General features: G+C 41.9%; 1 protein-coding gene, 1 non-coding gene and 1 pseudogene across 2 annotated transcripts; all 3 read right to left on the bottom strand.

Moving 5' to 3' along the window:
• Positions 1 to 8,314: 8,314 nt before the first annotated feature.
• Positions 8,315 to 8,475, bottom strand: LOC114495916. The gene has a single exon (XR_003684572.1). It is a non-coding gene; the product is annotated as a U1 spliceosomal RNA (small nuclear RNA).
• On the bottom strand, positions 8,461 to 17,370 carry LOC114494902 (annotated as a pseudogene).
• A 3,834-nt stretch (positions 17,371 to 21,204) lies between these two features.
• MUC21 (mucin 21, cell surface associated) lies at positions 21,205 to 24,800 on the bottom strand. The gene is made up of 3 exons (XM_036023776.1): positions 24,436 to 24,800; positions 21,979 to 22,661; positions 21,205 to 21,637 (listed from the first exon to the last, which is right to left on the bottom strand). The coding sequence occupies exons 1-3, from the start codon at positions 24,497 to 24,499 to the stop codon at positions 21,512 to 21,514; spliced, it is 873 nt and encodes a 290-aa protein (XP_035879669.1). The 5' UTR covers positions 24,500 to 24,800; the 3' UTR covers positions 21,205 to 21,511.
• Positions 24,801 to 27,210: the final 2,410 nt, after the last annotated feature.

Raw genomic sequence — 27,210 nt, 5'->3', positions numbered from 1 at the left:
GGTCCAACTTCTTTGGGACTCTCTGAGCTTCCTGGACTTCCTGGAAGTCTATTTCTTTTGCCAGAATGGGGAAGTTCTCCTTTATTATTTGTTCAAATACATGTTCAATCTGTTGCTTTTCCTCTTCCCCTTCTGGTACCCCTATAATTCGGATGTTGGAACACTTAAAGATGTCCTAGAGGTTCCTAAGCTTCTCCTCGGTTTTTTTTTTTTTTTTGAATTCTTATTTCTCCATTCTTTCCTGATTGTTTGTTTGTTTTTTCTTCCTTCTGGTCCACTCTATTGTTTTGAGTCCCAGTTTCCTTCCCATCACTATTGGTTCTCCATGCATCTTCCTTCATCTCTTTTATGGTAACCTGCATTTTTTCATCTAATTTGTGACCAAAATCAACCAATTCTGTGAGCTTCCTGATCACTAGTGTTTTGAACTGTGTATCTGATAGATTGGCTATCTCTTAGTCACTCAAAAGGATGAGTCCTGGGGCATTGATCTGTTCTTCTGTTTGAGACATCTCTCTCTCTCTCTCTCTCTCTCTCTCTCTCTCTTTTTGTCTGGTCGCTCCCATTACAGTGAGGGTTGGAGCCTTAGGTGTTCACCGGGGCCGGGCACCCCAGTCGCTAGACTGTGACATTGTATGTGGGGGCAGGGGCGGGAGGGAACAATGGCAGTAGCTCCATTCTCTGTGGGACCTCAGTCCCTTCTCTGGGATGTTGGGTTGTGTGCTCTGCCCTGCTCCACAATCGTCATCTCACTGGGTCTGCCAGCTGCCGCTTGCATACCCAGGGTCCCCCTGCTGCGATCTTGTGTGCCCCAGATGCCTTACGCGCCCCCAGTTGCCTTGTGCGCCCAAGTCTCTCTGCTCTCCTCTCCGCGACCCGCGCCGCAACCCACACCTGGCTGCTCCTCTCCGCCCCTCCTACCAGTCTGGATGAACGGGTCTACTTCAACTTCTTGGCTGTCCGACTTCCATTCAGATAAATTTTCTGTCAGTTCTGGGTGTTATTCTGCCTCTAAATTGTTGTTGTTCTAATCTTGGTTGTACATGGAGGTACGGTGCGTCCACCTATGCCTCCATCTTGCCAGAAGTCACCTTTACTGTCTGTTTTTATTTTTTAAAAAGTCATAAGTTCTTTCGTAGTAAGTGTACAGCAAAGAACTCCCCCTATACCATCCCAAACCAGCTGGGATTTATTTGGTAATCTGTTATTCCATCATCATTTAATACTTTGTATTTTCTCATACACAACCATAATACAATCATCAAAATCAGGAAATTTACACTAATGTATTACTACTACCTAATACTCAAACCCCTTTCAAGTTTTGTCAGTCATCCCAAGAATGTGTTTGATAGCAAATTGGTTCAAATCAGAATCACAGGTTGCTATTACTTGTCATATCTCTTTAATCTTTTTCAGTCTATAGCAGTTCTCCATCTTTCTTTAATTTTCATGACCTTGACATTTTTTTAAAAATTACAGGCCAGTTACTTTATAGAATGTCCCTCAAATTGGGTTTGTGTGATTTTTCCTCATAACTAGGTTTACATTATTAAACTTTGGTGAGAATACCACTGAAGTATTGTAGTATTCTCTTTGCATACTATCATGTGGCCAATAATATCAATGTTTCTCATCAGTCATGTTCATTAGGGTCACTTGACTTGGTGTAGCCAGACTGGTTTCTCCTCTTTCGTAGTTAATAAGGATTTTGTTGGTATTGACCACTTAATAACTATTAAATGTCTGTCTTTACTCCTAGTAATATTCCTCTCCCTCAGTCTACTTTGTCTAATATTAAAATAGCCCCTCAATCTTTTTTGATTGATGTTAGCTTGGCTAACATATTATCACCATGTTTTTATCCTTTTATTTTTAGTCTATTTGTGCAATGATAGCTAAAATGCATTTTTTATGGACCACATTTAATTGGGGCTTTCTTTCATAGCCACTACAACAATCTGCCTTTTAACTGAAGTGTTTGCACCATTTTCATTTAGTGTAATTATCAATATATTTGATTTCAAATATAATTGTTATTTGTTTCATACTTATTTCATCTGTTTTTATTTCTTGTCTTCCTCTTTTCCTGCTTTCTCCTGTATTAACTGAATATTTTTATGATTCTATTTTATTTCCACTATTGGTTTATTTGATATCCCTCTTATTTTTGTGTATATGCCACTGCCCTAGGATTTATAATACTCATCTTTAATACATCATGATCCAACTCCCAGGGACATTAAACCTCCTTACATTAGAACATAAGAATCTTACAATATGCTTCCATTTCCTCCTCTGTCTTTTGTGTCACTGTAGTTATGCATTTTATGTATACATATGTATAAGCCTCATAATTCATTGTTATTATTTGCTACCAGTATATTATCTTTTAAAGATGCTTTATTTTTTAAATATGTTTTATTGATTATGCTATTATAGTGGTCCTACTTCCCCCCTTCTATTCCCCTCTGCCCTGCACACCCCCTCCTGCCCACATTGCCCCCCCTGCCACCTTAGCTCATGTCCATGGGTTGTACATATATGTTTTTGGCTTCTACATCTCCTATTATATTTTTTAACCTCCCCCCATCTACTTTGTACCTACCATTTACACTCCTTATTCCCCGTACATTTTCCCCCATTCCTCCCTCCCCTTCTCCACTGATAACCCTCCATGTGATCTCCATTTCTGTGATTCTGTTCCTGTTCTAGTTGTTTGCTTAGTTTGTCTTTGTTTTTGTTTTAGGTTCAGTTGTTAATAACTGTGAGTTTGTTGTCATTTTACTGTTCATATTTTTTACCTTCTTTTTCTTAGATAAGTCCCTTTAACATTTCATACAATAAGGGCTTGGTGATGATGAACTCCTTTAACTTGGTCTTATCTGGGAAGCACTTTATCTGCTCTTTCATTCTAAATTATAGCTTTGCTGGGCAGAATAATCTTGGATGTAGGTGCTTGCCTTTCTTGACTGTGAATACTTCTTTCCAGCCCCTTCTTGCCTGCATGATTTCTTTTGAGAAATCAGCTGACAGTCTGATGGGAACTCCTCTGTGGGTAACTGTCTCCTTTTCTCTTGCTGCTTTTAAGATTCTCTCCTTATCTTTAATCTTGGGTAACTTAATTATGATGTGCCTTGCTGTGTGCTTCCTTGGATCCAACTTCTTTGGGACTCTCTGAGCTCCCTGGACTTCCTGAAAGTGTATTTCCTTTGCCAGATGGGGGAAGTTGTCCTTTATTATTTTTTCAAATAAGTTTTCAATTTCTTGCTCTTCTTCTTCTCCTTCTGGCACCCCTATGATTCAGATGCTGGAATGTTTAAAGATGTCCTGGAGGTTCCTAAGCCTCTCCTCATTTTATTGAATTCTTATTTCTTCATTCTGTTCTGGTTGAATGTTTCTTTCTTCCCTCTGCTCCACTCCATTGATCTGGATCCCGGTTTCCTTCTCATCACTGTTGGTTCCCTGTACATTTTCCTTTATTTCACTTTGGGTAGTCTTCACTTTTTCTTCTATTTTGTGACCAAGCTCAACCAATTCTGTGAGAACCCTGATTACCATTGTTTTGAACTGTGCATCTGATAGGTTGGCTATCTCTTTGTTGCTTAGTTGTATCTTTTCTGGAGCTTTGATCTGTTCTTTCATTTGGGCCATTTTTTTTTTTTTGTCTCAGCATACTTGTTACTTTTAAGAGGCAGAGTCTTACATATTCACCAGGGCAGGGCAACCCATCTTGCTGCATTGTGGCACTGTATGTGGGGAGGTGTCTGAGAGGGAACAGTGTCACTTTCTCAGCTCTCTGCCAGCTTTCAGTCACTTCCCCCACTACCCACAAGCAAATTGGTCCCTTCTGGTGCTGATTCCCAAGTAGGTTGGTTTATGTACATTCTGGGACCCTGTGAGTCTCTCCAGCAGACTCTCCTGTGAGGCTGGGAGTTTCTCCTGTTGCTTCAACCCCCATAGGGTTGTGCAGTCTGTCTTGTTCCCCCATTGTTCCTCCCAGTTTATTCGCATGCAAATGTGGACCTTCTATTTCACCAGCCACTGCCTTGCCCACCTAGTCCTCTAGCCACCACCTTGCTATGAGTTCTCTCTACCCCGCTGCCCTTCTCTGCTTGTCCTACTGGTCTCTATGAATGTTTCTTCTTTAACTCCTTGGTTGTAGACTTCCATACTGTTCGATTTTGTCAGTTCTGTTTGTTTTTTGTTTTTAAATTTGGTGTCCTTCTTTTGGTTGTACAAGGAGGCACAGTGGATCTACCTATACCTCCATCTTGGCTGGAAGTCTAAAGAGACTTTAAATGTGAAAAATTGTTTTATTTTTATTACATGTTTACCATTCCTAGCACACTTCATTTCTTTGTATAGATCCAAATTTCTTTCTGAAGAACTTTCTTTTACATGTAGTGCAGGAATACAGGAGAATATCTTCCAGCTTTGTTTGTCCAAAAAGAGCCTTTATTTCACCTTCATTTTGAAAAGATAGTTCTACTTTGTATAATTCTAGATTGATGGGGCTTTTTTCCTCTCAGTATATAAATGACATTGCTTTATTAATTTCTGGTTTACATGGTTTGTCATTAGTAGTCTGCTATCATTATTGTCTTTGTTCTTTCTATACAAAGTGTCTTTTCTTCTCTAGCTGCTTTTATTTTTTATTTTTTACATACATATATTGATTGACTTATTTATTTTGTAATTAAGAAAATTTTATTGTTCAATTACAGTTGTCCCCATTTCCCCCATTACGCTTCCCTGCTTTTAATATTCCCTGTTTAGCATTTATTTTTAGCAATTTTATTTTTTTCTCAAGTTCTGCTTAAAATTCATTGAGTTCTTGGGGTCTGGGGGTTTATAATTTTCATCAGAATAAAATATTTTTGTCCATTATTTTTTCTGTTCTTTCTTTCTCTGGAACTCCAATTACACTTTGGTAGACTTCTTGATGTTGTCCCACAGATATTCCCATGATATTTTGTTCATTTATTTTCATCTCCCCATGCTAGGCCATACTTTCTCCATACCTTTCCCTCCCATAAGGTAGCCCCTCCAAAGGCTCACCTTCCTTACTCAGTTTAGTTTCTTATATTCTGCTCTAGGCCACTGCTGTTTCTCCTCCTTTTCACTATTGATATTTGCTTTGTTATGGCCCACCTAATGACTTTAGGACTTAATTGTTCAGGAAGAGAAGAGAAATAAAAGAGAAAGACAAACTGGTTTGTGTTTTTAAAATATTACACTCTGACTATTGTGTGGAAAATGGATATATGGGGGTAAGAGTAGACACAGAAAATTGATGAACAGAACTGATTATTGATTGGACTAGGGTAGTAGCTGGGGAGATAAAGTTAAGTGGATGAATACAAGCTACCTCCTAAAATTAGAAAAGTGGAATCAACAGGATGTGTTGAAAGACTGGTATGGTGGTGACAAAAAAAAAAGAGATAGAGAGAGAAATCAAGGACAACTCTTAGCTTTTGGGGTTTTATTTACTCAGATCGATAAGAAAGGATGCAGAGTTTGGAAATATTAGACATTTTGAGTTTTATATGCCTATTAAATATTCAAGAGACTACATCTGGTTGGTATTTAGATGCCTGAGCTTAGATTTCAGTTGAGAGGTCAGAACAATAGACATAAATTTGGAAGTCATGTAAAGATAGATTGTATAAAGTGATGAGGTTGGCTGAAATCATCTGTAGGGGAGGCAACAGCTGATGAAGCCCTGTCAGCTGGGCTGACTCCATCACTCAGCTGTCAGAAAGAAAAGAAGAATCTAATAAATGAGACTGAGAAGGACCAGCCAATAAGGAAGAAAGAAAATCAAAAGATAATATCAAGGAAGCTAACAGAATTGAGGAGCTCTGGAAAAATATGTTGGTTATCTGAGTTGATTGTTGTGAAGAGATGAAGTAAGATGAGGCCTGAAGAATGTGCAGTTGGATTAAGGGACAATATGGAGGTAACTATTTACAGTATTGAGAGCAGCTTTGCATGAAGGGACAGACCATGACTGAAGTAAAGAGAAAAATGAATGAGTATGCATGGAGGTTTAAGAATTTCACAAGAAGAGTTCTGGCCAAGATGGAGGCATAGGTAGACACACTGTGCCTCCTCGCACAACCAAGATAGGAACAACAGCAATTTAGAAACAGAATAACAACCAGAACTGACAGAAAATTGAACTGTATGGAAGTCAGACAACCAAGGAGTTAAAATAGACATGTTCATCCAGACCAGTAGGAAGGGCAGAGTCAAGGCAGCCAGGCAGAGAGGGGTTGTGTGGCACAAAGAGCATTGGGACCAGGCACGTAAGACTGCAGCAGGTGGACCCTGGGTGCACAAGTGGGTGACTGGCAGACCCTGGCTGAGGGGTGGCAACTGGCAGACCCAGTGAGGCAGCGATTGTGAAACAAGGCACTGATTGCAACCCAGGATCCCAGCTCTGGAAAATATAGCCTCGGGCCACTGATTGAAAACACCTATGGGGGGTTGAAGTGCAGGGAGAGACCCCCAGTCTCACAGGAGAGGTCGTTGGAAAGACCCACGGGGTGCACAAGCCCACCCACACAGGAATCAGCACCAGAAAGGTCCAGTTTGCTTGGGGGAAGTGGTGGAAGGAACTGAAGTCCACAGAGAGCAGAGCAAGCACCATTGTTCCCTCTCGGACCCTGCCCCCACATACAGCATCACAACCCAGAAAGTGGGCTGACCCGCCCTGGTGAATACCTAAGGCTCCACCCCTCATACATAACAGGCACAACCAGACCAAAAAAAAGATGGCTCAAACAGAAGAAGAAATGAAAGCCTCAGAACCAATCCTTTTAAGTGACCAAGAGATAGCTAATCTATCACATTCACAGTTCAAAACACTGGTGATCAGGAAGCTCACAGCACTGGTTGATTTTGGTCGCAAATTAGATGAAAAAATGAAGGCTACAATAAGTTAAATGAAGAAAAATGCACAGGGAACCAATAGTAATGGAAAGAAAGCTGGGACTCAAATCAATGGAGTGGACCAGAAGAAGAAAAAAACATACAATCAGACAAGAATGAACAAATAAGAATTCAATAAAATGAGGAGAGGCTTAGGAGTCTCCAGGACATGTTTAAACGTTCCAACATCTGAATTATAGGGGTGCCAGAAGGAGAAGAGGAAGAGCAACAAGTGGAAAAGTTATTTGAACAAATAATAAAGGAGAACTTCCCCATTCTGGCAAAGGAAATAACTTTCAGGAAGTCCAGGGAGCTCAGAGAGTCCCAAAGAAGTTGGATCCAAGGAAGCACACAGCAAGGCACATCATAATTAAGTTACCCAAGATTAAAGATAAGGAGAGAATCTTAAAAGCAGCAAGAGAAAAGGAGACAGTTACCCACAGAGGAGTTCCCATCAGACTGTCAGCTGATTTCTCAAAAGAAATCATGCAGGCAAGAAGGGGCTGGAAAGAAGTATGCCAAATCATGAAAGGCAAGGACCTACATCTAAGATTGCTCTATCCAGCAAAGCTATCATTTAGAATGGAAGGCCAGATAAAGTGTTTCTCAGATAAGACCAAGTTAAAGGAGTTCATCATCACCAAGCCCTTATTATATGAAATGTTAAAGGGACTTAACTAAGAAAAAGAAAATAAAAAACATGTATAGTAAAAGGACAGCAAACTCACAATTATTAACAACCACACCTAAAACAAAAACAAACTACGCAAACAACTAGAACAGGAACAGACCACAGAAATGGAAATCACATGGAGGGTTAGCAACAGAGGAATGGGAGGAGGAGAGAGGGGAAAAAGGTACAGAGAATAAGTAGCATAGATGTTAGGGAGAAAATAGATAGGGGGAGGGTAAGAATAGTATGGGAAATATAGAAGCTAAAGAACTTATGACACGTGGACATGAACTGAAGGGGGGGAATGTGGGTAGCAGAGGGTGTGCAGGGTGGAAGGGAGTGAAGGGGGAAATGGGACAACTGTAGTAGCATAATCAATAAAATATATTAAAAAAAGAATTTCACAGAAAAATCAGAGTAAAATAATAATAGAACTCTAACTTTATAAGGACAAAGAACTGGAGAGATAACAACAGAAGACAAACATATTTTTTTTTAACTTTAGCAGGTTTATTTATTTATTTATTTATTTATTTTATTGTTGTTCTATTACAGTTGTCCAAATTTCCCCTGTTGCTCTAGAAGCATTTTTTTAAAGATAAGGGGCACTTCCTTCTGCAGCTGCCAGCCCACCAGGTGGACACACTGTGTGGAGGGTGGTGTCCGGCATGCTGCCAACATGACTTACAGCAGTCTAGAGGCCACTGTACAGAAGCGTGAATGCAGTCCTTCACCACCACAAATTGTGCAGTCAAGTTTCCCACATGGGAGGTCACTGGGTGGGCACAGCCAGAGTGTAGCAGTGATGGGCCTTTCCCTGTGAGGGCCACCTTTGTGATCATGATATCACCCCTGCCAGGTATTATGAATAATGCTGCATTGACCTTGGGTATACAAGGATCTGTTTGAGCCCAGACAAGACACTGATGGCTACAAGAATGAGGGTCTGCAGAATAGACCACCATAGCACTGCTGGTTGATGCTCTCCCAAAAGGGCTCCTGTCACCACCAACGGTAGTCCTGCTCTTTCTAAATCTGCTCCTCTTGCTCCACCAGCTATCACACTCATAGCTGAAATTCACTCAGCTTGTCTTCGGCAGCAATTTCTGCAGTCATTGGTGTGTTCTCCCACCTAAATGTCCAGACAAACTCTTAACATGCCTCCAACAAAAAGGGAGGACTTGGTGGGATTAGAGTGAAGATCATCTGATGCTCACCAGGATTGTGGGATGTGAAAGTGAACCTACCTTCAGAGCCATACTGACAAGACAAAATGACCTTGTCTTCTAGGCCTTTCACCTCCATGAACATGCCAAGCCCAGGGGTGGCTGGCAGATGCTCCTCCTGCTGCTTGTCACACAGCTGCATCTGGTAGTTTCCTATAACCATAGCCTTGTCTGGAATCTCTTCTTTGAAGCACTTCTCCATTTCCCTAATGTGGAAACAGAGTGTGCCTCCACAGGTTGCCAGACCTGAGGGGGAACCAGACAAGGTACTATCCTATCCCTTCACATTGGCCCCTCTCCCCAGACATAAACATGGATTGAAAGACTCAGTATTGGTGTGTTAGTCAGGATTCTCCTTAGAAACAAAACAATTAGGATGTGTATTTATAGAGAGAGGTTGTGGGGAAGGGAAAGTCTGGAGTCCACAGGGGAAGCCAACAGACTAGAAATTCCAGCGAGAGTTGATGTTGCAGTCAGAAGACAATCTGAAGCAGAGTTCCTTCATCCTCATGGAACCTCAGTTTTTCCTCTTCATCTGATTGGATGAAGCCCACCTATGTTATGGAGAGTGATCTGTTTTACTCAAAGTCAACTATTTGAAATGTTAATGACATCTAAAAATGCCTTCACAGTAACACCCAGACTGATGTTTGACCAAAGAATGGGGCACCACAGCCTAGTCAAGCTGACACAGAAAATTAACCATTGCAATTGGTAACATCAGTTCTCTTCAAACTGATCTGTAGGTTCATAGTAATCCTAATTAAAATCCAAGGAGGCTTAAAAAAAACAATTGACAAGCTGGTTCCAAAATTCATATGGAAGTGCAAAATACAGAGTAACTAGAATAGTCAAAACAACTTTGGAAAAGAACAAAGTTGAAGGATTCACGCTATTTGATTTTAAGACTTATCAAGAAGCCATGGTAATCAATACAGTATGGCATTAGTGAAAAGATACACACATAGATCAATGGAACAGAACGTGGTCTAGAAATTGACTCATATACCTTGGTCAATTGATTTTCAGAAAAAAATACAAAGGCAATTCAGTGGAGAAAGGATAGTCTTTTCAACAAATGGTGCTGGAACAGCTGTATATCCATATGTCAAAGTCTAAATTTCCATATTTTGCAACATATTTTTTATTTTTATTTTTTGAAAAATTTTATTTATTTATTTTTAGAGAGAGGGGAAGGGAGGGAGGAAGAAAGGGAGAGAAAGATCAATGTGCCTCTTGCACACCCCCTACTGGGGACCTGGCCTGCAACCAAGGCATGTGCCCAGACTGGGAATTGAACCTGTGACCCTTGGTTCACAGGCTGGCACTCAATCCACTGAGCCATGTAGCCAGGGGGCAACATATTTTTTAAAAGTAGCACAAAATGGGTCATAGATCCAAATGTAAAACTTTATTATACTTTCAGAAGGAAACAGGAAAAAGTCTGTGGCCTTGGGTTAGGAAAAGGATCCTTAGGTATGGTACTGAAAGCATAATTTATAAAAGAATCTAAAATATGTGATAAAAATTAAGAATTTTTACTCTTTGAAAAACACTTACATGAATGAAAAGACAAGCCACAGACTGGGAGAAAATATTTACAAATATACATCTAAAAAAGGGCTCATATCCAGCATATATAAAGAACTCTCAAAACTCAATAAAACAAAACTAGTAAAAAAAATGGGCAAAAGCTTTCAACAGGCAACACCAAAGATGACAAATAGGAACATGGAAAATACAAATTAAAGCCACAGTGAGATATCACTACATACCTATAAGAATGACTAAAATTTAACACACTGACCATACCAAGTGTTGGTGAGGATGTGGAAGAACTGGTGGTGGGAACATGAAATGGTACAGTAATCTTAGAAAAGAGTTAGACAGATACCCATCATGCGATCCAACCATTCCACTCCTAGGTATTTGCCCAAGGGAAATGAAGGCATATATCCAAACATTTGTATATGATTGTGTATAGCAGCTGATCGGTAATAGCCAAAACTTGGAAACAACCTAAATGTCTCTAACTGATGAATTGATAGCAAATTGTGGTACAGTAAGTAAGTCTGCACTTAATGTCATCAATAGGTTTTGTGACTAAAACAACATAACAAAACCAGTTTTACCATAGGCTAAATTTTTTTGCGTGTGAATGCTGACTGGATATTTTGTTATATTAAGAAATTAATGAGAGGCCCCAGCCATGGTGGAGAGCCAGCTAGAAACCAGACAGCAGGTGGGTAAGCAGTAACTCCAGCAGAAAAGAGAAGGCTTCAACATAGAGGCTTATATCAATGATGAGAGGCAACCACTGACTGGTAAGCTATTCATTATGTGGAATCCTGAAAAGGTTCAGAAATTGCAACCAGGTCCTGCTAAGGATGTGGGTGTGTTGTGTGACTAAATACAGAAGGGAGGGTTGAAATACAATGCAGGTAGAACCCATCTCTCAATCCCATATCCTTTCTTCTATTCAAGTAGTCAGGGGAATACATCTCTGTCCTTCACATGAGCCTGGGGTTTTATTTCTGGAAATACTGAAACCAAATAAACTCTGGTTCAGGGATCCCAGGCAGTGCTGAGGTTAGCAGTGAGGAGTTGTTCTGAAAGTATGCAATTAAGTGAATTCTTACGTACTGAACTGTAAAATCTTTCATTGCTTCACCCTAGTGAGCTTCTAGCATATTTTTGGCAGTTATGCTTATACTTTCTAGGCAGCAATTTGGAAATTTTCTCTTGTGGAAAGAAATTACCCCACATTAGAAAAGACCTGCAGATACTGACATTTTCAGGGTCTTCCCAAAAATGCCACATCTCTTCCAAGTTACCATAGAGCTAAGTCCATCAGTTAGCAGGCTCCACCCCTGAACACAGAACTTCTAGCGGCATTTTAGTGCTTCCCTCTCAAATGCAAAAGACATTCTGAGATAACTACATATTTGAGGAAAGTCTCTAACTTGAAATATAAACATCCTATGAAGCAAATTCAGAGAAAACTGAGACAATGCAGAAAGCAAAAACAATTTCAAGTGTCCTAAGTAAGAGAAGTGGAAATATAGCACCCGTGAAAGAAACAAATAAAAAATACTATTTTTAAGGGAACATACCAAAAACAAAAGAAAACTCTTTGAAAAAAATTTAAACCCAAAATTTCAAAATTTACTAAAAAAATTAGAACACTTGAGAAGCCGAGGCTGTCTCCCTTGACAGGGCTGTCAAACTCATTTTTACTGGGGGCCACATTAGCCTTGTGGTTGCCTTCAAAGAACCGAATGTAATTTTAGGACTGTATAAATGTAACTACTCCTTTATGAGGGTCAAGGAGCTCAGTGCTGTCAACGGGTAGAAACAAGGTGTTGGGTCAGATAAAACAAGGTGGAGGGCCAGACTTGGCCCGAAGGCCTTGTGTTTGCCACCTGTGGCCTAGAAGAAAAATAAAGTGATGGAGTTGAAAGACAGAAAAAGAATATTAGAGTGTCAGTCCAGAAGGTCAAACACTCAAATAATAAGATTTTCAGAAAGACAAAGCAGAGAAATGGATGTGAGGCAATTATCAGAGAAAAACATGCAAGAAAATTTTCCATAAATAACTGACAACTTTCTTCTCTATAGGTTTCTAACACAAAGAAAGAAGAATACTAGAGCACTGTATTATGAGATTTTAGAACAATACTAGTTTTTTAAAATCCTAAGTCTTCCAAAGAAAGAAAATAGGCCCCTTACAAACAATCAGCAATTGAAATAATATCAGACTTCACTATCTAGAATCTATAAACAATGGATTAATACCTTCAAGATTCTGAGGATATATAGTGTCCAACCTAGAGTTCTATAAGCACCTATACTATGAATCAAATGTACAGATGGAATAAAAACATTCTCAGACATATAAAGTTTATAGACTTACACATTTTTCTCTCTTCCTGGGAGAAGTGGCTACATTACATTTCCCACCCTTCCTTGCAGCTAGGTATGACTACATGTCTAAGCCCTGGCCAGAGGACTGTGAAGGGAAAGGATGTATACAACCTGTATGCTTCCCTTTGGCTGAAAGGATGATGACATTGAAACCACGTGTAGAAAATGACGGGACCACCTTCAGCCTGGGATCCTGAATGATTGCATTGAACAGAGTTCCCACCAATCTATGATAAAGTCTATTTTATTTTACTTTATTTTAGTTTTATAATAAGTTATATGTTTTTTCTTAACTTGTTTATTTTTGAAAGTCATTTTTGGGATCTGTTGGGTTACTTTACCCTAACAGGGGATAAGTCTTTAACACAATTTCCTATCATGATCCTTCTCTCAAGAAGTGTGTAGCCATGGCTGGCATGGCTCAGTGGATTGAGCATGGGCTGCGAACCAAAGTATTGCAGGTTCGATTCCCAGCCAGGGCACATGCCAGGGTTGCAAGCCACGGCCCCCAGCAACTGCACATTCATGTTTCTCTCTCTCTTTCTCCCTCCCTTCCCTCTCTAAAAATAAATAAATAAATCTTTTTTTTAAAGAAGTGTTTAGAAAAAGTGCTGCATCCAAATGAAAAAATGAAACAAGAAACAAGACATGTATCTACAAGAGATAAAAGAAAGTTTCTAGAGTGTTGGCAAGAAAATTTGTAACCAAGAGCTGCACAGCAATCCAGTAACAACAAGCATTGCCTGGAGGTGGACAGGTGCTTCCAAGTGGGATTCCGAGGGAAGCAGTGAATCTGATAAATTGTCTCATGTGTTTTGAAAAGGAATTTATACTCTTCTGATGGATGTTTTGGGGTGAATTAATATATATGAAGAAAGCAATGCAAATTTTTAAATGGGGCTATGATTAATACCCAGAAAACCAAAAATATACAAGAAAGGAGAATAATTGTAAGTCATTATATGACTCAGCTATAGATGTTACTTGCAGAGTAATCATGATGTAAATACTAACTTAACACCGAAGATTTGATATGAACATTTGGGGGAAGTGTGAGATGGAATATGAGGTGTTTATGTGCAGGGGTGGGAGGAGGTTGCTCAGTCTCCTTTTGAACAGAAGGAATGAGACCAACACAACCAACAAATAAGAATGTTATTTAGAAATAAGAAGGTAAGTGTCAAAAGAAACTCTGGAAGTGGGATGCACTAGGGAAAAGCAGTGGGAGAAAGGGGTCAGGATCTGAAATTTGACTATAAGCCTGCAAGACTCTTTCTTTTACAGAGCTATTTACATGCATTACCTAGTAAAATAAAATTAAAATGAAATAAACAAGTAAACACCTCCCGGTGAAAAGGGGAAATAGCAAATGTAGAGAACTGTTTTAAAGGTGGGTGATGAAGGAGAATGGAGGGGAGGCAGTGGTTGGGAGTGATGTGGCTGTGCAGGTGTTAGGCATGGAAATTATTACTGTTGAGTAAGTGTTGAGTCCGGGAACCTTTGTGGTTAGATCGCCTGAGAGCTCAACACAGCCACTCCATGCTTACAGACCTGGGATCTCTGGACACCAGAGCCCCAGAACCCAGGTTTTTAATAATTTCCCTGAGTGATATTTATGGACACTCTTTGGATGCTGATGGGAAGGATTGGAGAATAGTAGAGGGAGAAAAGACATGAGAAGGAGAAAACCCCTGAGAAGGCTCCAAAGATGACAGGAGGGTGAGAAGGGAAGCAGATGTCCCATGGGGGAGTTAATCCTTGCTAATTCCCTGTAATAGAGTGTGTGTGGTGGGGGCGTTACTTTATAGACCTGGTGGTGGGACAACAGGGTGCCTGCCTGTCAGCACCTGGTATACTTGTCTCTTTCATGATGAAATTGTATTTGGGCCCTGGCTGGTGTGGCTCAGTGTTTGAGTGCCAGCCTGCAAATCAAAGGGTCACTGGTTCAATTCCCAGTCAGGGCACATGCATGGGTTGTGGGCCAGGTTCCCAGTAGGGAGTACTTGAGAGGCAACCATACATTGATGTTTCTCTCCCTCTCTTTCTCCCTCCTTTCCCCTCTCTAAAAAGTAAATAAATAAAATCTTTGAAAAAGAGAGAGAAAGAAGTCTTATTTGGATCTGTTCATCTTCTGAAGCAGCTGGAGTCCCATAAGGACAAGACTCTGGCTTTTCTGCAGCAGTCTTCACCGCGCCCTAGCAGGTCGCAGTGCCTGGCCCAGGGTACCAGCTCCATAAATGTCTGTCAGATGACTACATGAAGGACATGCTTGGTCTGAGGTAAAATCAGATGGATAGGCCTGGAGTCAACGATCTGGATGAGTTAGAAGTGGATTTGGGAGTCCCTGGTAGGGAGGGAACAGTTGAAGCATTTGAGATGAAAGGGATCACAAGAAAGGGGGAGAAAAGAGAGAGCCCTAAAGGAGGAAGAGCTGGAGCAGAGGGAGGGCCGGAGCAGAGGGAGGGAATGTAGAAAAGGATGCAAGACATGGACATATTGGTGAAGAAAGGGGGGAAATCACCCCCAATACTCTATATCAGGGGTGTCAAACTCATTTTCATTGGGGACCACATCAACCTCGTGGTTGCCTTCAAAGGGTAAAATGTAATTTTAGGCCTGTACAGATGTAACTACTCCTTAACAATTAAGCAAGAGCTCAGTGCTGCTGCCAGGTAGAAACAAGATCCTGGGCCGGATAAAACAAGGTAGAGGGCCAAATTCAGCCCTCGGGCCTTGTGTTTGCCACCTGTGCCCTACATCATTCAACCTAGATCTTTTCTTTTAATTCTGTACCTTTCTCCTCTTGACCTGACCTCCTATAGCAAAGCAAAGGAAGTAGATATGCTCCCTAAGCCTATATCTAATAGTAAAGAAGAAAATTTGATGCGAGAAATCAAAGACTGGAGTCTGTGAAATCAGCTCAGGCCATGAGGTCAGGTCCCACTGCTGCCCTGATCCCCACTGCTCACCCTAGGGGTTGCTTCCTTCCACAAAAACACCACTGACTCAGAGGAGAGTCCTGCTTTCCCATGGTCAACCTCCAGTTTGTTTCTCCCAGGAATTCTGAGGGAGGAAGCCTGGTTGAAATCAGGCAGCATTTGAGGAAGGGATATTTCTACTTAACTTTAGACTCAGAACATGGCTGATTTGGAACTAAAAATGCTATTGGAACTAGGATGTTCCCGCTGAAAACAAAACATCTGTGCAAAATACAGAGGAAGTGAGATACCTTTGGCTATGCTGACACTGAGATCCCTGGCAGTGGAGCTGGCCACAACTAGCACACAACTAGCTTTTGCAGAAATGGCCAAAAGAGTGAGTCATTTTTGCTTTTGGAAGAGGAGTCATGCCTGGACTGGGACTCCTATCTCAGACCTATGGCCTCCATACTTTTCTCCTCATCAACTCATAAGTCACTTACCCAGGACTCCAAAGAGCAGCAGCCACAGGACCAGGAAATCGGGAGAGACGTTACCTCTCCTCATCTTGAAATGATGCACAGGGGAAGTTCTCATTTAGAATGCCTAGGCCCCAGAGGAAGGTGAACTGCAGAGGCAAAGAGGCAAGAGGTACACCCCCAGGGCCTTGAAGGGAAGTGTAGTTGCAGGGAAATCTCAGAAGGCCAGTCAGAGCCAAGGTGAGCCTCCCAGAGGTGGAGAGGCTAGGGCGCTCTACAAATTGCCAAATTGCCCGAGTTTGACTTCTACCTTTCTTTCTTTCCTCATGAGCATATCTAAGGCATTTATACTGGCCACAGCTTCAGGCCCTCCCTTCCTAGGGAGGGGCATCTCTGTGTCCTACTCTGCAGCTCAGGGCTGTTTGCACTGAGGTCCCTGTAGGAGCGAAGGCAATAGGGGGCAAGTCAGCCAGAGCAGAGGGGGCAGACCCAGGGAGGGGCAGGGAGGGGATCAGTGTCCGGTGGAAGGACCCCATCCTTTGAACCAGAAATTATCTGAAGCCTGTTTTCTTTGAGTGTATGCCTCATTTCCAAAGCAGGCAGCCTGAGTAAAGGAGGAAAGAGGAAGAGAAGAAAAGGAAGCAAGTAGATCTTAAAGGTCAATTGGTGTTTATTTGGGGGAAATTGGGGGTTTGAGGTCTTCTCCAGAGTGTTTTCTCCTAGATACAGGGCACACAACTGTGATCCTTTCTCTGGGCTCTTCCAGCCAGAGTGCCTATTCCCAACCTCGTTCATTTGGAGTCCTGGATCTGGCACTGTTGGAAAGAACCTAGAAATAAGACCACAGTAGCTACAGAGGCCCAGTATGAGCAGCATGAAGAAACAGATGAAGCAGTCATCAGAAGGCATAGGGTAGAAAAACTAAGGAGTCAGGAAGGGGCTGAGTGTGTGAAGCTGACTGGTCAGAGACCATTTTTTGAATGCCTGTTTGGAGAGTCAGTTGTGGTGATATGAAGGAAAGAACACACGAGAGCTGAGGGCTTAGAACTTTTGTTTGTTTGAGACAGCCAGAGATTTGTCCATCACAGTGCGAGGAATTTTGGGGACCAACCACTTGTATAAAGTAAACACACAGTGTGGGTTCAAAATTCATCCTTGAACCTCTTGTGCTGAAAGTCTTAGAAAATTCCCAAGTTCCAGCTTCTCACTGCCATGTTCCTCAATGTCCTGCCTCAGATCTTCTTCAACCTACCAGACAAGAGCCTGCTTTCTCTTTCTAATTTTAGTGTATCTTCAATTCTAGTTCTTGTCATTATAAGGAGTCTCAAAGCTACCTTCCCCTATTACATATGGTTTGTCAGAAAAAATAAATAAAACAAAAAGAAACAAGATCTTCTATAAAAAACAAACCAACATGATCTTTGCCTGCAACCCATCTTCCTCCAAGCTGCCCCTGAGGGTGGCGGTCACCCTGGGACTGGAGGTGATGATCTGTCCTGGTGTTGCTTAGACTTCATTAAACAGCTAAACCACCATTTGTGCAGGAAAAAACTTCATATTCCCTTACTGGTTTACGTTTAAACTATGTACCATAAATTTAATAAGTTTAAAAAATGTAATATCTACCATACTGTAAATAAAGACATTGAAATAATAAGACAGTTTTATTGCTGTTTAGAATGTTTCAAGTGGATGCTAACATTTCTCATCTCAGTATCCACCATTTCCCTTTCTAATAGCATATAAGCAAGTTCTTCCTTAACAGTCTGCTCCACAGAGTTCCTTCTGCTCTCTGAATACACCACTTGCCCCACATTATTCAACTGTAATCTTTTTTGTTTAAAAGATAGTTTTGAACATCATGTTTTTCTGTCCCAAAAGATATGTCTATAAACTTTTTAATTTTCCTGTGACTTTAAAATTTATTTCTCAATAACCTTTTGGTGAAAAGTAAATAAAAATATTTTTTCTATGAAATATTTTTCCATATTTTCAAGAAAATATAAAACAAGATCCTACCTAATATACAAAATAACAAAATTTATAGACTGCTTACTAATGCAGGACAATTCTAAGGGCTGCACAGCAACTCTATGAAGTGGGTCCATGATTCCCTCATTTTTATGGATGGGTACATGGAAGTCTGGAATAATTAAGGAATTCGTGCAAGGCCTCAGGGAGTTTAGATTTGGGACCAAAAATTATAGTTCCCCATCTGTGCTCTTGGCTGACATGCTGTAAGGCCTCTCTGTGTTCCTTTCATCTTAGGATGTAGCATTAATGAGTTGGAAGTAAATATGGAACTAGTTACATTTTTCTCCTTGAAATCATGCGAAATATACAACTGCAACCTAGACCAAGAAACTGGTGAATGAGACTATCTCCTCACAAAGAACGTGTACAAGCCCAGGATGTGGGTTTCATATAAGTTTCTGTTTTTCAGCAAATTTCTACCAATCCTGAATATCCTACAATATGTAGACAGACCGATAAGGTGGGCTGTTTGCCATTGGTTCTCATCCAGGTTAGCAAAGGCACTGCCACCTGTATTACTGGTTGCAGGGGTTGCGTGGGCCCTACTTTCACAGCAGGCTCCCACAGGAGGGGCGCATTCTTTGACACAGATGGGAGAGAACAGTTTGTTAAACAGTAATTTTATTACTCTTTACCTCACTCTGCAATATATCTGAATACATAGCATCTGAACATGTACCAAAATTACCAGTTATTATACACCATTTAGCCCCTAAAAGGAATTTTTATGAGGCAGGTGAAAGCATAAGCCCTACTCTGGGTATATAGACTTCTTCTAAACTAGAAGAAGTTTTTGCAGTATCCCTTCATTTTCTCTATAATAGTGGGGACCAGAAACAAAAGGTGGGTGGTAGCTGTAAAGGGGAGTTAGAAAAGTATACGTAGCCTGATGCTCCAACCATAGAGGTCTTTTCAGATGGATCAGTTTTAGGCAAGTATATACATGGAAGTTGAAGATCTGGAAAACGATTCCCATAAAACATCCCACACCTGCATAATATTCTTTAGAAAGTCTTTGTGCACCTCCAGGAGCCTGGGACAGACTCATTCGAAGATCATTGTACTAGACCAACAGAGCAAAAGCACAGGTCTGGCAGGTCAGCGCCTCACCATGACAAAAGTTGAGTAACAGTGCTTTCTAACTCTATAAACACACTGCAGGTTCTGGAATAGTGAGATATTCACAGTAATATAACTAGTGAATTAATCACAAGATAGTTTGCTCACCATGGTTTCCTCCCTTCTTCCTCTATTACCAAGTGCCCATTGCTTTGAGTCATTTGTGGTTTATCTTTAGCAACCAAAATTTTTAAAAAGATTTTATTTATTTATTTATTACAGAGGGGAAGGGAGGGAGAAAGAGAGAGAGAGTAACATCAATGTGTAGTTGCTTCTCATGTGGCCCCCACTGGGGACCTGGCCTGCAATCCAGGAATGTGCCCTGACTGGGAATTGAACCATTTAGCCCTGCGCGATGCTTTTGTTCGCAGCCCGCGCTCAATCCACTGAGATATGCCAGCCACAGCAACAACCAAAATTTTTATTTATGCATTTTTTATAATGTCTGGTAATAATATTGTGGTAGCTTTACTGAGATATAATTACATGCTGTGTAGTTCACCTGTTTGAAATAGGTAAGTCAGCCAATGGTTTTTAGTGTGTCTATGGAGTTATAGTCAGTGAATGCTTTCAATCTGTGTGCTCAACTCTTTCATCTCTTTATTCTTTCATTCTTCTCATCTACTTCTTCCTTTTTTCTCTGTTTTGAACCTATTCCTCTCATGTAGGTATTCCTGAATCTGTCCTGGTGTCTTCCACTTTCTGGTGGTTCTCATCTCTGTAGTTTGTGTCTAACTGAGCTATTTTTTTCCCACTTGCTCATCCAGGTTACTAATGTTATTCTCAACAGTGGCCAGTCTTTTTCAGTTCATTTATTATGATTTTAAATGTGAAAAATCATGTCTTACAATGTTTAATTACCTAGATGGATTGCCTTGCCTTATCTCAGTTATTTTCACACCTTTCACATTCTTTCCACAGTTCACACCAGTGGGCAGCACCTTTTCAGGGGGTTCAGCTTGGCTTCTCCTTCTGGTTGCTGGACCCCTCTTAGTGAGGTGATGATGATTAGCCTGCCTGTGGCTTAGCATGGCCTCATTAATTAGGTTCAGCTGTTTGGGTTTGTGAACCCCCCCCCCCCCCCCCCCCCGCCGCCCAAATCCCCCACACCCAGCGAGTGCTGGAAGGCAAAGCAGTTTCCACTGTTGCGAGTTGGGGTGAAGCCACCAGCAAACTGCTAATTTTCTCCCGAGGGCTCTGTCCCAGGTGGGGGCACTCTCACTGCCTCATGGAACCTAGAGCATCTTGGCTTTCCAAAGCAGCTCCCTGTGTCCTCCAACCCCTGTAGGTTCAGGTAGCCAGGTCCCCTGAACCCATGAAAGGAATATGTGCAGTCCTTCAAGGAGGGGACTTCACGAGCCTCTTAAAAGGTTAGTCCTAAGCCAGAAAGGTTCAGGCCAGAAAGACCTTGCCTGGTAAAACAGGAAGTGCTTCCTCTTTCTTCCAAAGGGCTCACTCTGAGAGAAATATGCCAACTAGCATCTTCATTCTGACAAGTAGCCCAGGTCGGGAGCAAGTGTAAATGCCCTGCACACTATTACATGAAGTGAACAGACCCAGCCCACAGCACACTGTACCCCTCCACTTCGTCATGCTCCGGGAGCTCCGTGTGTCACACATGAGCTCTGCGCCACAGGCCTATTCAGTGCACTCCTGGAATCCTGGCCCAGGCCCTCCCTTCCCATTTCTGCCAACTCATTCCCCTGGGAGCCTGAGTGAGTCTTAGGGATCCTGGGCAAGAGTCCTACTTGGGACAAGAATTAGAAAAGGGGGACATGTGAATGAAGTCTCTGGATTTTGCTGTGGAGATTTTGGATGGCAGGTGCTTTACAGCATGGGAGTTCTCTCATATAACTGGGAAATTCATGTCAGTGCAATAGACACCCACTTATGTGTACACACAGGATCTCTCTGTCCTTTATTTTGGGTGTGTTTATTTCTTAGCCAAATGACCATAAGCATCTCTTCTTTCCAATGTCTGGTAAAAGCAACAGAGGGGGAGGAAGCATCTTGTCCAAGGCTGTCACAGATCCAAAGCTGGGAGGGGACTTCTGGGGACAAGTGAAAGGACACTTAGATCTCCAGTCCCTCAGGTCAGCTTCCTCCACGAAGAATATGGCTCTCTGACTTCAGCCCTGCTCAGGGTCTGTTGTACCATCCTCTCATCTCCATAGCTACAGAGGATACTGGTTTCCTCCAGAACTAGTTAGGGCTCCACCTAGGCCTGTGGTGGACTCTGTGACTCCCTTCAGGGCCCAGGTCAAGGTGCAGGCCATGGGGGTGGTAGACAGCTGTGTCAAAGATGTCTCTCAGGGTCAGGGAGTTTTTCTAGAAAAAGAAAGGTGAACATTTTCAAAATTATATGCCCTTTCCCAAATCTTCACCATGGATTCCTTCTAGAGCCCTCTCCCCGCTCAAACTATCATTGTTATCTTATACTTCTTCCTCCAGCCTTTTCCCTTCTTTTGGCCCCTTTACTATCAAGTCGATGGTTCCCTTATACACTGATTGGCTCCTCTGGCCACATTGTGGTACTTCTCTGTAGTAACTCTCCCTGATCTTCCCTTCCTCCCCACTCATCTTCAGCTTGGTTCCCCTACTATTCATACCCATTTGCTAGGTTCCTGATACTCCTTCTCCAGGCACTACCCTACTTATTAGGCACTCACCACACAGAAGAAGAGCCCAGCAAAGAAGCCCACAGCTACTACAACCGAGACCAGAGTGATGAGGAAGATTTCCCATGGCTTCAGGGACCCATCGGGCCCCACTTTACTTGTTGAAGTAGCAGTACTTGTGCTATTTCTGTAGGAAGTTGTGTTCATTCCGCTTGGAGAAGGTGGGCCTGAGGTTGCACTGGACCCAGTGTTGACAGCTGTACTGGTCCCATTGGAGGTCTCAGTGGGTATAGTACTCAAGGCTGCGCTGGTCCCATTGGAAGTCTCACTGGATCCAGTGTTGGAGGCTGTGCTTTTCCCACTGGAGACCATACTGGATCCAGTGTTGGAGGCTGTGCTGGTTCTACTGGAGGTCACACTGGATCCAATATTGGAAGGTGTGCTGGTTTCACCCGAGGTCACACTGGATCCAGTGCTGGAGGCTGTGCTTTTCCCACTGGAGATCATACTAGACCCAGTGTTGGAGGCTGTGCTGGTTCTACTGGAGGTAACACTGGATCCAGTATTGGAAGTTGTGCTGGTTTCACCCAAGGTCACACTGGATCCAGTGTTGGAAGCTATGCTGGTCTCACTGAATGCTGTGCTGGATTCAGTGTAGGGGAATGCACTGGTCCCCCTAGGGGCTGCACTGGATGTAGTGTTGACAGTTGTGCTATTTCCACCAAAGGTTATACCTGATTATAATGATAAATGATGACAAATACATATATATATATGTATATATGTATATGTGTGTGTATATATATATATATATATATATATATCTGTATAGATATAGATAGATAGAGAGGTGGGGTGGAGAGGGAAAGAGGATGGGAGAGAGACAGAGAGAGGGAGGGAGGCAGAGGGACAGAGAGCATATATACTTACTGTTAAAGCTTGGTTAAATTCATTACATAAATAATTCTACTTAATGCCCATACAGGCCTTTGAAATCAATACTATTATTATCACCAGCTAAGATGAAGAAACTGAGGCTTAGAAATGTTGAGTCTAGCCCAAAATTATACAGCTAGTCAGTAGTAGAAAAGGAATTTAAATCCTGGCTGTTGAACTGGCATTTTTAGCTACCATGCTTCACCTTCTCCACACAGGCCCAACACAGGGGTTACCTGACCTAGTTTCACTGGCAGTAAGCTTATTTCAAAATCTGCTATACAAGATCTAATACAGATAAAAATTCTCATAAAGGACTTGTAGGACCCAGCTTAAACTAGTATATACTGATTATTTCATTCTTAAAGTTGTATTGCTCCCTTCTTAAACTCTTCTCAAACTGTTATTCAGAAAATACATATATTAAGATCACCCAGAGAGCTTGTTGAAAATAAGGATTCCTACACAAACCATCCCAAACTAAATGAGTCAGAGTTTGAGGTGGGGCCCAGCATTAAATTTGCATTAAAGTGCCAGGGGCTCCTGACCACTGTGGCAGAGGTTGAAGAACAGGTTATATGTAGATTAAATGCATAAACTCTCCCAGGACTGAGGACCATATCAAGACCCACAGTATATGGTAGTTTTTAATGTTCTTGGAGGCTCAGCTGGAGTTAAGGTTGTGCCTATTTTTTGCCCCTCACTACACTGAAGCACAAAGACACTAAGGTTCCCCAGAGCCTGTATTTATCTCATTGTGGCTCATTTTACTACTAACTGGGACATGGATGCCCACCACCTCACTCTGCATGTGTATATTTTTTCCTTAGTCTTATTTGAAGTAACATAGGATTAGAGTATAGCTCTATTTTGGAAAGGTCCCTAATTCTACAATGGGATGCAAATTGGGGTTAAGCTCAGAATCATGCATAAAACTAAATAGGAAACTGAGATGATCAAAAGTAGAGGTGGATTTGACCTGAGAAGTTTGGGAGAACAGATGAGTCAAAATGATAAGAGGGCTCATTTTAATTCAAAGTGATGAATTCTCTAAGAAGTCATGCTTTCTGGTTGTGCAGTAGGAGATGGCCCACAGAGGATTTGCATGCCAGGACTATGGAAACAGAATGAGAATCAGTTTTGACTCTTAAATATCCAACTCTCCTTGGTCTGAGGTTAATTTAGGCTGGTGTGGAACAGGACAGAAATTAAGTTTGTAGATTATTAGATGGGTGATCTCTTTAAAAATAGTCAACTCTCCTTATTTTTAATATTTAGCATCCCCAGCCCTATCACATAGGTCATACCATTTCATAGATGTAGCACTGATGCACAGAGTAGTTAAACAGCTTGCCCAAAGTACACAGGTAACAGATGGAGCCATAGTTCCTATGCAGGCTATCAAAGACCAGTTTTAACACTGTGCTCAGACTGTCTCCCTATTAGACTGAGGTGACTGGAGTAAATGATCATGGTCATATGGAGGACCCCCATAGCTGCTCTAAGTAGTGGGCACCACTCCACAACCACTCAAAGGTTTTTAGACCACAATTTTTAAAGAAAATCACTTACCATGTTTTAAAAGTAGGAGATGCAATAGTAACAAATACTTAAGGGGAATGCTTCCTTTCTGCATCTCGATCTGTCTCTTGATGGCCAGAAAGCAAGATAGCTTGATCCCAGATGCAGCCAAGACCTAGAAGGTGATGAGCAGTATTCTTGAATAAGGAGAGTTCAAGGTGAAGAGATAAAAGCTGGAGCTTCCAGGAGCTTGGATCTCCTACATATGTGTTCTTGGGAACAGCAGTGAGTTTAGGGATGGAGTGAGAGACTGGATGACTGCTTTCCTTAAGCTTCCTCCATGCAATGCTCTTGCCTCTTCCTTTATCACGGAAGAGCCACAGGGACCTTTATAGCTTCATATGGGTTGGGGAGGAGGTAGAAAGTTGACTTGTTCTTCTGTCAACTATGAGCAACTAAGAAAACAATACTGAGCCTGGAAAGGAATAGACAAGGGGTCAAGAGGAAGGTTAAAAGGAAGATGACATGATCACACTAGACAGGGCACTGGGCTGGGTTGCAGCAGGAAGTAGAATGGGACAAGGAGATCAAGGTTGTCAGAGTGGAAGGGACCCACCCTTTGAGGCATAGATGGGGCCAGAAACCTGTTCTACATCTGTTTCCTGGTCTGGAAGTCCTATGTGTCTGTTTCAGCAAGGAAAAAGCCCTAATGGACTGAGATAAGGAGGCAGGATCCCACATCTCTCAAGCAAACAAAAATATAAGACTCAAAAGAGAGCAGTAATGAGAGATCTGGGTCTCCTGGGTAATGGGTAGAAGGCAGATGGAGCCCTGTGGTGTGCATTAGGCATTTGACAATGTACATTGAATGAGTAGGGGAAGAGGGATCCAGGGATCAATAAAGCCATCTCTGTAGTCTCTCAGACATGGGGGCTGAAGTCATAGGGAGAGTGTTGAATGTGCAGGAACAAGCAACCCGCCAGACTACAGAGACAATATAGGGCCCCCCTGTGACCCTCAACCCAGGACTTCCCCCCTTGCTGGTTTTTAGAGAAATCCATTGGAGCTTTTCCACCCTGGGATCCTAGAAATGTTCTTTACCATAAGCCTAATGAAGCATCTCTCAGTAGGTTATACCTCAGGTCACATTAGGACACTTCAAGTTTGTTATGGGAGGGAGATCTACAGTCCAAGTCTGCCAGGAGCTTCCTGTTGGGTCTGGACATGGATGTAGAAGCTGAAAGCACATGGTCAGCTAGATGAGCCTGATGGAAGAAACCCAAATGAGTGGGACGCTTGAGAGCTCATGAAGAAGACATCTTGTGGCCAGGGCAAGAGGTGTGAGCTGATGGGTGTTCCACACATAGTGTATGACAGAAGTCAGATGCTTCTCAGATTGTTTAGTTTTAGGTGAATGAGTACCCTTAACATGTGAGACCTGCCAGAAAGAAGCTGGCAAGTGGGAGGGGGCTAGAGACATGTGGGACCTTGGAATGAGTGGATCTGAGAGTCAGAAAGGGATGGGGTATGCTGGGAAAGGCTCAGACACAAATGTCCTGGCAGCTGTGTGGGCAGTTCCTGAGGCAGAGGGCAAGGGGCCAGTCAGTGACAAATTGGGTCCTAGACTCCCCACAATCCTAAAAAACCAATAGCACTCCAAGAAAGAAACCTTCTTCTCCCCTTTAGACATGCATGGAGGCAGAGATTCTGAAGTCCAGACCAGATCACATCTGTTAGAGGTTATCCTTAAAAATTCTTTTAACATGCACATTTATTATCCTCACAATGCCATTAATATTTTACTCTTCCCCAAAAGCAACACGAGGACCTTGGCACACTTTCATTCTTATTACCCATCTACCAACTCATACCCTAAGGTTATCAAGTATTTTAATTCTATTTTGCTTTTTATCTTCCTGAGAGATTATTGTTGTCTGCTTATATACCATAAGCCGGCACATAGTCGCACAGACACAATCACTTCAAACGAGACTGGGGAATATCCATGCACTCAACTAAAACTTGAGAAATCTGTTGTAAAAGATGGAGAATGGGTTTTAGTGGACAACCATTAAGCTATGGCGCACACTTAAACCTGCTTGCTTTGTATTCTGTATTAAATAACTCCGGTGTCTTTGGGTTTTGTGGATGTGATCCTTTTGTTTTGTCTTGCTTCTTGCTGGCTTCCATTGCTGTTGTTTGATATCATTTGTGATTGAGAGTTATAACTTCAAACTTATTTTTCTTGTGATATCTGTAGAAGTTCCTTGAGGCCTGAGATGAAGGTCTGATCTTCTACAGATAATTTGCATGTTTGGGCCACAGGGGGGCTTTTAAATTAAATGGTAGATTTGAAGTCTTTTGAATTACCCTTGATTTGGAGCAGCAAACCATGTAGAGTATTGTGGTTACAGCTATTTCTCAAGACATACGTCTTTCTCTTCTCCCTTCCCCTGCACCAGGTTCAGAAAGAGGCAATTTCTCTTGCATTTCCTTAGGGGAGAGGTGGGCTTATTTTCAGTTTGCACTCTGCCTGAAGGTTTCCGGTTAATGTGAGGGTCCACTACTAGAGTTCCCACCTTGGCTGGTGCTACTGAAGCTTCAATGTGCCGGGTTTTGCCAAAGACGGCTTCAGTACTCCCCTTACTCCTTGGGTTCCTAGCTTAACTTAGTCTTTAATTTTAACACTCCTTATTTTCCTGCTCACTCATTGATTCATCTAAGAAGACTTTTTAGTCCACCATTTCAAGCTTTTCATGGTATTTTAGGCCGAGGCTCTTAACCCATTGTAAAGCTAGAAATTTATGTGCCCATTGGATTGTTTTG

Source organism: Phyllostomus discolor, chromosome 4, assembly GCF_004126475.2.
Source record: "Phyllostomus discolor isolate MPI-MPIP mPhyDis1 chromosome 4, mPhyDis1.pri.v3, whole genome shotgun sequence".
In the NCBI taxonomy this organism is placed as follows: domain Eukaryota; kingdom Metazoa; phylum Chordata; class Mammalia; order Chiroptera; family Phyllostomidae; genus Phyllostomus; species Phyllostomus discolor.
Note: the sequence above shows the minus strand (reverse complement) of the source record. Positions and strands in the feature narration are given on the sequence as shown.

What these genes read in the sequence shown, in the direction of transcription:
- MUC21 (XM_036023776.1), bottom strand. Translation starts at nt 24,499, where the DNA reads ATGCAGAAAGGAAGCATTCCCCTTAAGTATTTGTTACTATTGCATCTC. An exon ending in TCTCCTACTTTTAAAACATG is followed by an intron (nt 22,662 to 24,435) that starts GTAAGTGATTTT and finishes CATTATAATCAG; the next exon opens with GTATAACCTTTGGTGGAAAT. An exon ending in CTGGGCTCTTCTTCTGTGTG is followed by an intron (nt 21,638 to 21,978) that starts GTGAGTGCCTAA and finishes TTCTTTTTCTAG; the next exon opens with AAAAACTCCCTGACCCTGAG.